Source organism: Pleurodeles waltl, chromosome 3_1 (genome assembly GCF_031143425.1).
Source record: "Pleurodeles waltl isolate 20211129_DDA chromosome 3_1, aPleWal1.hap1.20221129, whole genome shotgun sequence".
Classification (NCBI taxonomy): domain Eukaryota; kingdom Metazoa; phylum Chordata; class Amphibia; order Caudata; family Salamandridae; genus Pleurodeles; species Pleurodeles waltl.
In genome coordinates this window covers 1709767234-1709783425 of record NC_090440.1, presented here as the reverse complement: position 1 = coordinate 1709783425, position 16192 = coordinate 1709767234, and the positions used below count along the sequence as shown (strand labels likewise).

The 16192-nt window shown below is 42.7% G+C and overlaps 1 protein-coding gene across 1 annotated transcript in view; it reads left to right on the top strand.

Moving 5' to 3' along the window:
* Nucleotides 1-16192, top strand: part of COL6A3 (collagen type VI alpha 3 chain) — a 291731-nt gene that overhangs the window by 202260 nt on the left and 73279 nt on the right. The window contains exons 31-37 of the mRNA XM_069225565.1: nucleotides 5636-5671; nucleotides 10754-10816; nucleotides 13101-13163; nucleotides 14611-14643; nucleotides 14749-14785; nucleotides 15520-15531; nucleotides 15630-16123. Coding sequence (XP_069081666.1) covers nucleotides 5636-5671; nucleotides 10754-10816; nucleotides 13101-13163; nucleotides 14611-14643; nucleotides 14749-14785; nucleotides 15520-15531; nucleotides 15630-16123 — 738 coding nt within the window. The remainder of the gene's footprint in view (nucleotides 1-5635; nucleotides 5672-10753; nucleotides 10817-13100; nucleotides 13164-14610; nucleotides 14644-14748; nucleotides 14786-15519; nucleotides 15532-15629; nucleotides 16124-16192) is intronic.

The window sequence follows — 16192 nt, the reverse complement described above, 5'->3', positions numbered from 1 at the left end:
TGTGAGTACCAAAACCTGTCCCCCCTGAGCCCCCACAGCGCCGCCTGCAGAGGGAATCCCGAGGCTTCCCCTGACCGCGACTCTTTGAACCTAAAGTCCCGACGCCTGGGAGAGACCCTGCACCCGCAGCCCCCAGGACCTGAAGGACCGGACTTTCACTGGAGGAGTGACCCCCAGGAGTCCCTCTCCCTCGCCCAAGTGGAGGTTTCCCCGAGGAATCCCCCCCTTGCCTGCCTGCAGCGCTGAAGAGATCCCGAGATCTCTCATAGACTAACATTGAAAACCCGACGCTTGTTTCTACACTGCACCCGGCCGCCCCCGCGCCGCTGAGGGTGAAGTTTCTGTGTGGGCTTGTGTCCCCCCCGGTGCCCTACAAAACCCCCCTGGTCTGCCCTCCGAAGACGCGGGTACTTACCTGCAAGCAGACCGGAACCGGGGCACCCCCTTCTCTCCATTCTAGCCTATGTGTTTTGGGCACCACTTTGAACTCTGCACCTGACCGGCCCTGAGCTGCTGGTGTGGTGACTTTGGGGTTGCTCGGAACCCCCAACGGTGGGCTACCTTGGACCAAGAACTGAACCCTGTAAGCGTCTTACTTACCGGGTAAAACTAATCAAAACTTACCTCCCCTAGGAACTGTGAAAATTGCACTAAGTGTCCACTTTTAAAACAGCTATTTGTCAATAACTTGAAAAGTATACATGCAATTTTGATGATTTGAAGTTCCTAAAGTACTTACCTGCAATACCTTTCGAATGAGCTATTACATGTAGAATTTGAACCTGTGGTTCTTAAAATAAACTAAGAAAAGATATTTTTTCTATATAAAAACCTATTGGCTGGATTTGTCTCTGAGTGTGTGTACCTCATTTATTGTCTATGTGTATGTACAACAGATGCTTAACACTACTCCTTGGATAAGCCTACTGCTCGACCACACTACCACAAAATAGAGCATTAGTATTATCTATTTTTACCACTATTTTACCTCTAAGGGGAACCCTTGGACTCTGTGCATGCTATTCCTTACTTTGAAATAGCACATACAGAGCCAACTTCCTACACTGCCTATAACACTTCTGTCCAGAGTTCTCAAGAAGATCAAGTATGACCGGGCCCAAGTAATCTGGTAGCTCCGGACTGTGCACGGAGAGTACGGTATCCAGAGCTATTGAGCATGGCCAACGATCCTCCACTCACACTGCCCCTTCAGGAGAACCTTCTGTCGCAGCAGCGGGGACGGATCTTCACCCGAACCTATCCAATCTCCGCCTTCATGCATGGAGATTGAGCAGCGGCAGTTGACAGCTTTTGACCTTCCACCCGAAGTCTGAGATGTAACCTGGGCAGCCAGGCATCCCTCCACCAAAACAGTATATGCCTGTCATTGGCATAAATTTGTGGCATGGTGTACCAACAAACCTGTTGATCCCCTCTCTGCTCCTCTTTCTGAGATATATTCTTTTGTTCATTCTTTCTTTGGCCCAGCAAAGCTCTGCTTTGGGCACACTTAAGGGCTATTTATCAGCTTTCTCAGCCGTAGGTTGCCTGATCAGCCTACACTCTTTAATTCTCGTTTTGTTAGTAGATTCCTTAAGGGCCTCACCCATTTGTTTCCTCCCACTCGGTTTATCATGCCTCAGTGGGGCCTCAATCTTGTCCTTACTTACTTAATGTCTACTCCCTTTGAGCCGATGCACATTTGTCCCTTATGGCTCCTTACTTTCAAAACTGTTTTTCTTGTTGTCATCACTTCTGCTAGCAGAGTGAGTGAGCTTCAGGCTCTATCTTCTAAGACCCCAATTTTGTCTGTGCACCCTGCCAAAGTGGTGTTACGCACTAAGTCTTCCTTCCTTCCCAAAGTCAGTACACCTTTTTGCCTACTTTTTACGCACCTCCACATCCTTCTCATGAGGAGGACAGACTCCACTGCCTCGATCCAAAAAGAGTGTTGGCGTTCTATCTCAATTGTACCAAAGATTTCCGGGTAGACGATCAACTCTTTGTTGCATATGTAGGTGTGAAGAAAGGGAAGGCCGTGCAATAACATATCATATCACAATGGGTACTTCTCAGCATCAAGATGTGCTACACTTTGGCAAAGAAGCAACACCCTGAGGGCTTGCACACTCATTCCACCAGAGCAACTGCTGCTTCCACAGCATTAGCATGGCCAGTTCCTGTCCTGGATATCTGCCACGCAGCAACGTGGGCATTCCTGCACATGCTAGAAGTCTCTTTCAGATGTACAAGTTACTTATCATTGGTAACAATATATCTGGTAGAGACATATTCTAGTTGCAGATTCCTTACCGACCCACCCATCCTCCCCGATTGCGAACTGATTTCTAGGGGCAGGGCTTCCCCATTCAGGGCCTTAGCTCTGGCGCACCAATTTCAGTGTTCTTTGTGGCTCTATGCTTTGGTGTGGAAAGTCGTGAAAAGAAACTGACGTCACTGCGCCCAGGTGGCGTCTATGTGCTACTCTCGACGTCATCAGGGTGACTACGACGCCAGCGATGCCGTGGAGTAGACTGACCTTCACGCAAGGGTTTTGCTCAAAGAAAAAATCTCCTGATCCAGTCTGACGCCTGGGAGAAAATTCTAAGGTAAGGAATCTGCAACTTGAATATGTCTCTACCGTTTATATTGTTACCGAAGGCCAGTGCCTTGAGACCCTAACAGGTGAGTAGTCGTGCTTTACAAGCATTGATTGATTGATTGACCAAAGGTAAGTAACTTGTGCATTAGAACACGTCCCAATTCCTCAAACTGATATGGTGCCACCAACAAATGACTTTCATTGTGCATACAATTTGTTATCATCCCACATATGTGTTCCTTTATGTGACCCTCAAAAACAGGCTTTCACTACAATGAATTTCAATGGGGACCATGATCTCGAAACCTGAAATGGCTGCCACCACATGACACCACATGCTGTCAATGTTGTGGCCAGGTAATCAAGGTTGGGTCCCTTTGGGACCCGACCCCCAATTCTCCTGGAAGTCAAGGTGTGCTCACTGTACCTCTTATATCTTTGTTAACTCATTTAGAGGATGGAGGGGCCATGTCCCTGAGTCGTGTAGTAGCTGCCACAACATATTGTTCATGTGTGGCCAACTTATTAGGATGCACCAATCCATTTAAGTTGATTAGACAGAGCAACCTGGACCCCAACAGTCCAGATCTCACTAACTTTTGCTGGTGGTTAACTCTTTCATGATCAAACTGACCAGAGTTAAAATATTAATTTTCAAATTACTGAATGTATTAGCACCAAATAATGAAAAGCATGTTTTCAAGTTCTAATTTCCAGCCAAATTTGCTGCAATTCATTTAGCTGTTTTTTTCTGTACTGGAGGAGAGAAAAATTTCCCATAGGAATTCCAATGTGAAATCATCGTTTTGGGACCATCCTTTTTCTTTGCGCGTCCTTGAATGATATAGTCACCATTTGTGAAGTTACTGTTAGGACCTAGTAGTTACCATAGGAAGAGCATTTTAAGGTTTGCTAATAACGTTGGGGGCATTTTCCCTATCTTCACAAAACTTTCCAAACTAATGTTTACCTGCCTCAGCTAATTTCTTAAAAGTTTCAAGGAGATCCATCAGGCAGGGGGCCAAGAAGAAAAAAGGGGGGGTCCCAAAAAGCAGTTTCCCCCTGCAATTTCCATGGAGATTTTGAAACAGTGCTACACCCCAAAAAGCTGAATAAAATTCACCTAGTTTGGCAGAAAGCTCGATCTTTACCCTGTAAGTGTGCTTTTTGTAAATTGGTGCAAATCTGTTCCATACGTTTTGAGAAATTAAGGTTTAAAATGTATGGTTATTTTGACAGTTGGGTGTGCATGCTTAGGAGAGTCCTACATGCACACAACTTCAAAAGGTAGAGAGATCTGATTGGCCAAGGAACCTTTTTTCCCACTGACTGTCTTGCTTGCTCTTGTGAGTCCACAGGAGCAGGCGCTGTGATGGGCTGGCTGCAACATAAGGATAAATGTTGAGGTCGCCATTTCAGGTCACAGGGACCCGGTGCCTATCTCCTGAAAATCAAAAGAAAATAAGGTATAAGGGTGTGGGATTGGGGTACCCTGACTCCCTGGACCATGGTGCCTGTGGCCAGATCATAAAAATATATATATTTTGGGTTGCCTTGATTTCCAGGAATCATGCAATATGCAGAGGGACTCCCCTGCTCCTGCAGGAGTCCAGCAGGAGTGCAGGGGCTTGAGTGACTCGCTGCAACCATTAAAAAAGGAGGGGCATAAGTGCCTGTGGTGGGTTGGACGCATAACGGCGGTTGACCCAGCAGCTAACTGCCACAACAGGGGGGGTTGACTGGCCCTGGGGGGGGTTGGCACAGAGCATTACCACTGGCTGTGGGCGCCACCCCAAGCTGTGCACTGCAGAGGGCCATGTGTGGCTGGGGGGGTGGCCAACGACATGGAGTTGGCTGTCTGTGGGGTGTATTGTATGCATAGGCAAGGCCCTGAAGCCAACCCCAAACTGCAAATAGCCAAAGGCTGTGCACGGTGGAGAGTAGCTGCCCACAGGGTTGGATGTAGAGCCTGGCTGCAGGCAGGGCCCTGCTGCTAACTCTACATTGTGCTTGGCTGGAGTTCACACACAACAGGAGTTAACTGTCTATTGGTGGGGGGGGGGTGCAGGTGTAAATGGAATTGATTGGCAGTTGGGTCCTAGAAGTAAATCTCTGTGCTTAATCCTTGACTCCCTGTTAAAATGCCCTCAAATCTAGATTATAAATTCAATTTCTAAATAGTTTGCTGCCATCATCTCTATGTACCTCAAATAGTACCACTCTGATCCCACTTGCAAAGCCCATGCTATCCTCTACAGTAGATACATTTGGATAGAGATTGGAGTCTGTCATATACATATGAAATAAGACAAGCAGACGTTCTGTATACAGATAGAACAATTTTGATTACAGTAGTGACTGTTGTAGAATCAGAGGGCATAGACTGAACTGTGACTCTCCACTATTGTAATTCCTGAGTCAGAAAATAAGCATACAAATCAAATCTTCTGCCCCGGTGCATCACTCATGACAGCAGAGTTGTTAAGAGGCACCCTGGTCAATCTTTTAAAAGATCACTGAGAGGCAGCTGTCACGAGCTGGCCGGACAAAGCATGCACAAGAGCTTATCTTTCACAATGACAGTTGTATCCCTCACAATGGAACATGAAATAAGCTCAGAGTAATGGCTGTCCATCAGCAGAAATATACTACAGGTTCCATCATTGTAAATTTCAGTTAACCAGTATTTTGTTATGAATGGCCCTGCGTCCTGGTCACTGCTAAATGTACGATTTCTAAATAAAAGTGATGGTAAAGCAGACTTCCGGGCCATGGTTAATTGGAATGAGAGTACAGTCATGTTCTACACTGGGAAGCTCACTGGGTAGTTAAACAACTACCTTGGCCCATGAAGCATGTGTCTTTCTACTAATATTTTTACTGCAGCATGAAACCTCTCAAGATGATGGTAAAATGGTATGGGTTGGTTTATTAACATTAACAGAGGGCATCAGGATTAATGTTATTCTTGCACTGCTTATGCATTTCTGTCCTCACAACTTATTTGGAAACCATGTCCGTTTTTTGTTTCAGGGAGAAAATGGCTTCCCAGGATATCCCGGGCCCAAGGTAGAGATTGCCAGTTGCTATGGTTTATTTACAGGATCTACTTTTTGTCTTCTGTTAACGAGGCCTCATAGCTGTCCTTATGCAAATCTCTCTACTGCTTCTATGTACGAGTATTTAGTTATAAAACCTCTCTATTGTCTCTATGCATGATCCCTCTCTTAGCTGAGCCTTCCATGCTTTTTTGTGGGAACCATCAATTGCTCCTATGTGAGATTTCTCTAAAGTAGATATGTTTGGCCTCTCTAATGCTATGTGAAACGTTTCTACTACTGCAATGAGAGACCTTTCTAATGCATATAAGAGAGACTTCTTTATCATTCTAAGTGAGACCTCTCTAGACCTCATATACAACACTTCTTCACTGAGACTATGGGGGTTATTCTAACTTTGGAGGAGTGTTAATCCGTCCCAAAAGTGACGGTAAAGTGACGGATATACCACCAGCCGTATTACGAGTTCCATAGGATATAATGGACTCGTAATACGGCTGGTGGTAAATCCGTCACTTTTCCGTCACTTTTGGGACGGATTAACACCTCCTCCAAAGTTAGAATAACCCCCTATGTGTCATCTTCACAGTTTGTATGTAAGACCCATACAAAACCATGTTCTTCACTTTTATAAAATCTCTCATGCTTCTACATTCTGCCTTTCTACTGCACATTTGAGAGGCCTCTTTCTTGCTTCTTTTTTAGACATTCCTACTACTACTGTGAGACTTCTTATTTCATTATGTTCAATTGTAAGCCTTTCCCCTGGTTGTATGCGAAACATTCTATACTGTTTCTCTGTGAAAACTCTGCTACTCCCTTGGTTATTTCTGTACTACTCTATTCGACCTTTCTCTACTACACCAATAGGAAGCCTCTGTGCTGCTGTTGTGTGGGCTTATCTGAAGGTCACCTGAGATCCTCTACTGTCCATATTTGAGAACTTTCTAGCACTCATGCACAAGGTCTTTTTATCTTTCTACTGCTTGTAGATGAGCTGTCTTTACTGGCCCACGGTGAGCCCCTTAAGCACTCCTGTGTAAGACCCCTTTTCGCTCATATGTGAGAAGAGTTCAATGAGTGACCTCGAAAATGTATATAGCATTTTGAGAAGACTGAATCGCCTCACATTGTAATTTAAGTCCACATAAGTGTTTCTTTGTTTGACTTGTCTTCTGCTTTTTTCTTAGACTTACTACTTCTAATGGTTTGCAGCAGGTTCTGCTGTAGAACATGTGCTGTGCACATTCCCTGCATTTAGATTTAGGTTCAGAAAAATCCAGGTTGTTTTTCTTTGAAAAAGTGTTTTTAGTATCAAGAGAACTTGTGATATGTCCCTGACAACCGTCTTCTACCAGGACATAGACAGTTTGGATTTTTCTCCCCAAATCCATGAGGGAATAATTAGTAAAGGAAAACACTAGAAGTCTGTGTATTTAAAATGGGAGGTGGGGAGTATTAGCCAATCATCTGATGTGTTGCATCCTAAGAGGTTGGAGTGCTCGTTTAAAACTATAGAATTATAAGTCGCAAAACAAATATTGTAGGTATGTAACTTTTTCCTTTGCAGTTTGTGTTGCTTTATATAGATCACATGCCACCTAGTGACCAAATAGCAGTACCCAAACATCCCAACACAGTTGTGCACAAAAACAGCAGTGAGGTGCCTAGAGCAATGTTGTAGCACTGTTTGATTCATTTGTGCAACCTCTTGACTCTGAATATCTACACAGTAATGGTTACTAAAGCTGCGGAGCAAGGTCCAAGTAGCAACATTACACATGTCTTCTAGAGGTATGGTGCGTGGGAAAGCCATTGTGGCTCCTTTTTAGTAGAATATGCTTTAGTCATACTTGCAGTGTTGTTTAGCTGTGGGATAACAGAGTTGAATGCACATTACAATCCATCTTGCCATAACCCTCTTTAGAGAATGGGTTGCCACGATGTGGTGGTCTGGAGGCAACATAAAAGCATTTTAGTTTTTGACTATATGAGCGTGGTCATTAATTGTCCTTCTAATATCCCAGGAAGGGACTGTGGCTTAGGAGAAAAGCAAGTATATAGATTGATTAACATAGAAAGATGAAACAACCCTTGTCAGAAAAAGAGGATGCTTGCACCACGCTTTCCTGTCCTTATGATTCACCATGAATCATTCTTCATTGGACAGAACCTGAGCCTCACTAGGGCTACAAAGGGAAGTGACATCAAGTAGAACACAACTTTCCGGGAGAGGAGCTGAAGAGGGCAAGAATGTAGCTGCTCAAACGACGATCCCATTGGTCAAGTAAAGGCTATTTTGAGATGCAATTTGGGGCCTGGAGCTACACAGAAAGGATGTTCCATTTTTAGTGCTTCCATAACAACTTTTAAGACACGAATACTAAAAGCAGATTAGCGTTCTTAGTTTTAATGATATGCTGCAATTGCAGCAAGCTGTATGGACGTTTATGCCAATCTGTCCTTTGGTAAATGAAAAAGGTTGGGGATTAAATGCTGAACTGTGAGTTTAAGAGAGTCTATTTGGAGTAGTCCAAACGTTTCCATTAAGTAACATAACATTTTGTAGTGATATGCTTTCTAGCATCCTTCAAGATTTACATGCATTCCTGTGGAAGTTCCAGTTACCAAATTCGCAATCCTCAGTTAACAGATCATTAACATGGGGGCTTTGGGATTTGGACGAGTCAGTTGTCTGTGAGGATGTAATCGGGTCTTTGATGTGTATTAACAAACAAATATACACAAACATCCTGGACCCGTCTATCTATATAACATTCTCTGAAGTCTCAGGATGTGGATGCCTGAAGCCAAAGCCGTGGCATTTGGCATTTGTACCCATACCATCCCTAGGAAAGGTCTTGAGTGGCCATGGAAAAGGGAGCTCTCTATTGATGGTTTAAGGTACCCGTTGACTTCATAGTCCTATTTTAATGTTTCTAGCATTTTGTCATCTGGTGGCCTAATCATTGAATGATATAACAATGACTTCTGGCGCTTGTGTTAGTTTGTCAGGAGTCTGTGCTGGTGGCGTTCAACACATTTTGAATTCTAGTGTTGGTGATTACCTTTCCCACCTGAACAACCTTCAGAGCTTGTTTTGTAAAGTGAAATCCAACAGATGTTTCAGTAGCTCCTCAATTTCCTCCCATTAATATCTATCATATCTTGCCAACAGAGGTAAAGAGTTGGTATATGCCGTGGCAATGTGGCACACATAGCTATATGCTCGCAGGAAAATATCCACTTCTTTGCTTTATTTGGGAGTTGTGTGTCACCTGCTACAGGAATGAAAGCTCTTTTCATTTCTGTGTAAACCACCAATAAGTTTGGAGGAGCAAGACCACAGACAAATAGTGGGCCATGTGGGTCAGGCTTAAACTTTCCACATGTAGTGTTGCAACCTTCTCTGTAACATGTTAACAAAACATCTATATGCAGCTCCTCAACAGTATCTTCAGAACAGGCAAGAATTAGCTGTTTTTTCCAGTTTTAAAGAGGTCCTAATGCTGAGAGATGTAGCCTCCTAAAAGGTGAGCTTCTTTTGATATGGTGAACAAGAAGTGTGTGTGGCCTGTGCTGCAATCTGTCCTTTTCAAAGATTTGTATAAATTGTCCTTTGCAAGCATCAGATAGAGATAGGACAATCCAATTCCTCATATTCATATAACAGCTTTGTGTTCCGTTTTTTGTTGATGTGAAAGTCTTTTCCAGCATCAAATACTCTTTTGTCTTCTCAGAGCCAAGTCTCTTCTCAAGGTGGAGACATGTCTCATTGTTGACACCCTCCTATAACAAAGGGGCTTATTGATACCATGCCTTTTTTTTAGCTGGACTCTGAGTCTGGAAGTTATGTTTTTTTTGAGGAGGCTCCTGAGATAAGGCAAGGAGCTACTTTGGAATCCATTTTTTAGGATAGAGTTGAGAATACTTTTTAGGTCATTCAGTGGTTGGAAGGTGCTTGGCAGGGCTGAAACCTGTTACGGCTAGTACTGTCAAGACCAGTCCTCAAAGACGAGAGTGGTAAACTACTGAGTGTTAGCCTTCAGAGATTCAATGTATACACCACATTGGTTCCACTTAGGGGCTACCAGATAGTTTCCCCTTTCTCACTAGCATTAGATATATCTCACCTAGTAGTTCTAATATGGTACCCTATAGAGTCCCATATAAGAGAAGTGCAGAGGCCTCACATGGAAAAGAGGTATAACAGCATTAGAAAAGCCTCATATAAGAGCATTAGAAAGGTCTCACAGAGAAGCAGTGGCTAGGTGTGACATAGGATCATTAGAGGGGCTTTCCACAGATGCAGCAGAGGAGCGTCTCATAAGTATAGTGGAGAGGACCAACATTAGTGTTGCAATTGACATACAAACAGAGCCATTTAAATTCCTTTATGTCCCCTCATTATTTATGTGATTACAACATGACTCTGTTCTTTGTTCATCTACTATGTCATTATCTCCCTCTCTTTGTCCCTTGATTGTTATCTCAATGCTATGATAAATCTCTCAAACATTTCTAATTTATTTTGTCAAGGAGATGGAATACAACTAAAACAAGAAACTTATAGTTATAAAGATATCCAAATGGTAATACTCAGCTGTCTATCCTGAGAATTTGGGAAATACATTTTCAAATGCTTAAGTAGTAGGAAAAATGGGACCTCTCTATCCATACGGCTGACTCATTTGCTAGTGAAGTCTCTGTTATACTTCTCTCATCATTGCCTCATAACAATTAGAAGGTATGTTTCTACTTCTATTATGCTAGACCTGCTAGTCCCACCTCTCTATGTTAGATCTTTCCACTGATTCCTTTCCCCCCTATATACCGCTATTCTCCTTCTTGTTCACTCACTTTTCCTCTTTGTTCCCCCTCTTATGCACTCTCTTTCTCCTTGTAGCTCAATATGAAGTCTCTCTACTCTCCTATGTCTCTGATCAAATGATAGCTACTTCAAGTATGTTTTCATGACTCTATTGCTATGTTCCTTTGCCTTTTCTTAATTTGAAAAATACTGCATAGCCACCATGATGGCTGGATATTTAAGGCATGATATGATTTACTGTTCATCCTCTCTATCATATAGGGTGATGCAGGAGACCAGGCCCTGAACGGAGATTTGGGACCCAAGGGAAACCGTGGCCGTCGGGTAAGTTTGACCTCTGAGATGCCCCTCACAATTCCGTGGGCCCTGTTTTCGCTTGTTTCAGTGTTCAGTGTATCTACACTGTATCCACATACTGCTGAACTACTGAGACTGAGAGTAAGGTAACACACCTTCTGCAGATAACATTGCACACTGATGATGAGTAGTTCAAAGTCTGAAGAGAAAAGGACGCAAAAGGTTCTGGGAGAACAGAAACTAACCTAAGAAGCATCAGTACAGCACAATTGGTTCATGCATTATTGCAGCATTCCTCGTGGTGGTTTCTAGGGGATGAACCTCTAAGGCAGAGGAAAGGACTAAAAAAGTGGGGAAATGTGTGGTCTTATTACCTGAACCTAGGGGCAAAGTGGACTAATGCATGCATTGCATGGATCTCTGCCTGGATACATGGTTGCAGGTTTAAATTAAGGTTGATAAAATAAATACCACTGAGTTAGGTAACGATGAACACCTTTTATTTTGCTCCATGGTATCTAAGAGTGAACATTTGCTTTTCAAGGACAAATGCTATATTATGATTTCGTTAGAGAACGCAAGACAGAACTCATCATCAATATCCATTATGCACTTTGCGCCCCTGTCAGGACATCAATTCTGTTTTCATCACGTTGAAAACTCACCAAGTCACAAACATTTGGAAAAATCTTCATCACAATGAAAGTAAATGTGATGCTGAGAGTTTTAGCTTTGTGGAGAAACTGTATGAGGCACTTCTTGTCCCACCCCTCTTTCGCAATGTATTGAAATGCCTGTCAATGGCCCAGGATGCAGGAAGGCAGGCCTGTAGATTGTGAATCGACAGCAGGAACCAGGTGATTCAAAGATGTTAATAATTCAGGTGAGAGCTCTGTTTAGTTCTCCTGCCTTGTCCTCTGTACTCTGCACTATTGACAGTTTACCCTGTCCCTCTCCCTCCGCCATCATATGCTGAATTTAAACCTGTAGTGTACATTGAAAAAACTTAAGAAAGATCACACGCTCTAAGTCTAACATCAATGATATTTACTACATAACCATTAATAAATGAAATTACCACGTTGTCTTGAAATTGTTTTCAATTGTTACTTGAATGGCGTGTTTCATATCCTTTGTGAGGCCAGATAATCTTTTGCTCCTTATGCTAACACAAAATACAACTATTTCTCTTTAAATAATGGACATTGAGAAGATTACAACGTTGACATACATAATTGATGGAAACGGTGTGAACCTTAGGGCATTCATTATTTAGAGGATACCTGGCTTACAGCGAAGTGAGATGTAGAGACTCCGGTCCTTATTTAGTAGAAAGTGGCGCATCACTTCAGAAACGCAGGAATGTGCTGAATTTAAGACAATATGGTAGTCCGAGTGCTGGTGCTAGATTTAGCTGCCTAGCACCAACGAAGGCACCCTTGCACCACAGTGCAAGGGTGCCTGCGCGGCAGGAAATGATTGTTTATGTGCAGGAAGGTGTCCGTTCCTGCACATAAACAATCATTTATTGCGTTTTGTTCTTTCTATGTGTGCTGTAGAATGCAGCACACATAAAAAACAAAAACGAGGAGAAATAAAAGTATTTCTCCTTTTTGCACCTTGCTAACACCACCCCTAGGGTGGCGATAGTTTCTGGTGCTGGCTAAGGTTTATGATTTCTCATAAATCTGGGGCAGTGTCAAAATACAAAGGGTGTTGCAGTGGAACGCCCACAGCAACACCCATTGTACACCCCTTTCACACTAAGTGATGCGTGTAAAGGGACTGTATTTACACTGTGACGTTGAGCCACAAAAAGTGGCTTACCATGTCTTGTACATATGGGATAGGGCGTTGCGCCACCAGACCGTCACTAAAAGTGACATTCCGGTGGCGCAAGGGGCTTTTAAATTAGCCCCTCTCTTGGGTGTTTGGTACAGAAAGGTGCACTAGCATAGAACTCGTGTCCAAAACCCCCTCCACTTTTCTTCATGTAAATCTACAAATGGGTGATTCAAGAGACAGGGATGTCAGAGGGATCCAGGAGAAAAAGACGAGGGATCTGCTACGCAGTCATAATCATTCAAAGAGCATTGTGATTCTTGGCATCTTTATTGAGCCTAAATCCACTCTAGCTTTGAATCGATCATCATTCAAAAGGTCCTGGACTCAAGAGCTTTTTATCTAGTGCAGTACAGAAGCTATCTTTAGAGAGAATAGTATCTCAGTATAGTATCTCAGATGCAGGGTGCGGACACCTCATCTCCCACTGGTGGTTGTGCAATCTGATCATTTTTTAATCCTCTTCTAGGGCAGAGCTGGAGAACCTGGAACACCCGGCCAGAAAGGAGAAAACGGAAACGCTGGTCCACATGTAAGTGTTTGTTTTTTGTTATATCTGCAATGGTCCAGACATTGGCTAAATATATGTACAACATGAAGAGACCCAGTCCGTGTGAATGGCTTAAGTGAACCAATGCCTGATGCAGTCGTCTCCTTTGTGAATGGACTGTATAGTTCCATCCCCTGTGGTGCGGGAGTCCATTCTGCATTACCATATACTGTTGAGTGATCTATCTAGGATTACAGTTCGAGGAGCAAGTGTCTGGGCTGATCCAAAATTACTTTATGAGACAAAGCATTTAATGAGTGTGCTCCTTTGTCCATGAATGGAACTCCTAGCTCAACTATCACGAAAATCTGAAAGTTGCTTCATTCCATAGCAAAATTGTCTCTGTGGAAATATACTTCCTGGGTCCATTTCTAGCTATTTGCTAGTCCCCTGCACCACAGAGCTTTTAACCATTCAATGTTATTCTCAGAAAAATACATATGAAAGGCAGACAGCTAATCCAAAATCCTTCCACTTGGATTGTGAATATAGAAATATTCAGCTGTGCTTTCTATGCTTCCTCCTGTGCGGGGCCGCATCTTGGGTGAGGCAAGTGGAAGATTTCAATCATGACATTTTGGCTGTCCCACCATAATAGTGGTCCTTCGATTATATATTTTGTGGGTATTCAAAGCAACATATACGTTATTGCTGAATATTGTTCAAGACAAACTGTAGGCATATTCCCTGACATTCTGGCTACCCTGCATAATAATGGGCCATCCAAAGGATACTGTGGACGCTATTGGCAGCATTGTGGCTATTACTGACTCATCCATGACCTATTTGTGGACATTCGTGTACCATTGTGACTATCCCTGCCCAATATTGGCCCATATGGGACATATTTCATAATAATGGTCCATCCATAACACGCATGGTTTCGTAGTGGCAGACTAGCTATCCCAGTACAATAGTGTCTCATCTGTAACGTGCTGTGAGCATTCTTGAAGGTATCCTACCTAATGCTGTATATCTATGACGTATTTGTGACCATTCTTGGCAACGTACTGGCTAATCTTGCATAACTTATACGTTTTGTGAGCATTCTTGCTGACAAGCTCGCTACACGCCAGTAGTTTTGAGAAGCAGCAACATGGGGTTTACATGCTTTCTGGTTCTTTGAAAGCGTGGAGGCAGAATATGAAGCTTACAGAGTGAGAAGGAATGTGTGCCTGTGTTTATGAGTTTGGTAGTGGGGATGTTGTTTATTGCCTTTTATTTCGTGTAATTCGAGGTAATAGCCCCATTGTGGGCCTTCGCCTTCAGTTAAGACTTTGAATTTGTCAGTGCAATCCTCAGCAGAGATAACATTTTACTTCTTGAATGATAGTTTAGTATATGTTTTGCAACGTTGATACCCCTAAATCATTGTAAATATTGTTTCTGATATGTGATTTTAATGTATGTGAATGTTCCACCCATCCAGGGCCTTAAAGGGGCAAGTGGAGACTCAAAAGACGTAAGTTGCTCATCCTTTTTCTTTCAGCTTATATTGTGCATATGAATTCTGTTTTGAAGCTAGCTGTACTAATCTGTCTTTATATTTTTCTTTATGCTTTTTCAGCAATGTTCTCTTGTTAAGAATATCAAAGATAATTGCCGTGAGTATAAAATATTTGGAAGTGAAAATTAGTAGATCTGAGCAGCATTTTCCATCCTAGGATAGAAGTTGCAGAATTCTGTACTTTTTGGATTCAGTGCATCTCGCACAGGTTTTTGCAGATATAGAAATGGGAAAAGAGTTGTTTTTCCCTCACACTAAGAATTGCAGCATGTAAATCAAAGTTCCACTTTAAATTGCAGTCACATTTTCAGGTTTAGAAGCATTTTTTCTGAACGAGAGACATTTTGTGCAAAATAATTAGCAGTCAACAGTCACTAATATGAATATTTTGCCATAAATTTTATGATGTGGCTCAGAAGGCTATACAACGTCTTAAACAGAATTAAAAATAATACAAACTGGTGTGGGAACTGAAGTAATCTGGCTTCTATGTGAGATAAGAACTGATATTTCTGCATTGTAGTGGCTATATTTTTACTATGTTCTAAATAAGGATCCTGAATTATTTTAAAACAGAACGCCAAATTCCACACTGTTTGTGGTGATTTTGTCTAACTCTCCAACTACACAAAATAGGTATTTCATCTTGGATTGGTGGATCTGGACATGTGTGTTAAATCATCAGCAGGAACCTTACTGGTCTGTCCTAAGTTAAAGACCATGAGGTATTGCATATGAATTGTGTTTGTCTTTGAGTGAGTATGTGTGTTTTGTGTGCTATTGGAGGAAACTGTTTTTAACCATTTTCTTTGTTGTTCATAATATTTGCAGCTTGCTGCTATGGTGAGTATCTATACACATTCAATTTATTTCTATTTTTAGACTTAGATTTGTTTAATGCTTTCAATTAATGTTATATCTTTGAATGGCATTCATTACAGGCCCTACGGAGTGCCCAGTCTACCCTACAGAGCTTGCATTTGCCCTCGACACCTCCTCCGGCGTCAACCAGAATGCTTTCAACAGCATGAAGCAGACGGTCTTGCGAATTGTGAGGCAGCTAACTATTGCTGAGAGCAACTGCCCACGTGGTGCAAGGGCTGCTGTTGTCACTTACAACAGTGATGTCACTACTGAGATCCGCTTTTCTGACTCCCACAGGAAGACAGCCCTAATACAGCAAATTGAAAACTTGCAGGTACCTGTGACCACCAAGCAACGCAGCCTGGAGAATGTAATGTCCTTTGTGGCCCGCAACACCTTCAAGCGGGCGCGTAGTGGTTTCCTGATGAGAAAGGTGGCTGTCTTCTTCAGCAATGGTCCAGCTAGAGCCTCACCACAGCTCAACGAGGCAGTACTGAAACTGTATGACGCTGGGGTGTCATCACTGTTCCTCACCAACAGGGCAGACCGAGCACTTTCACAAGCACTTCAGGTACACAAAATAACTTTATATGCATGCACTTTCAAATTCTGAAACGTGTCAAAACTGGGTTTCACACTG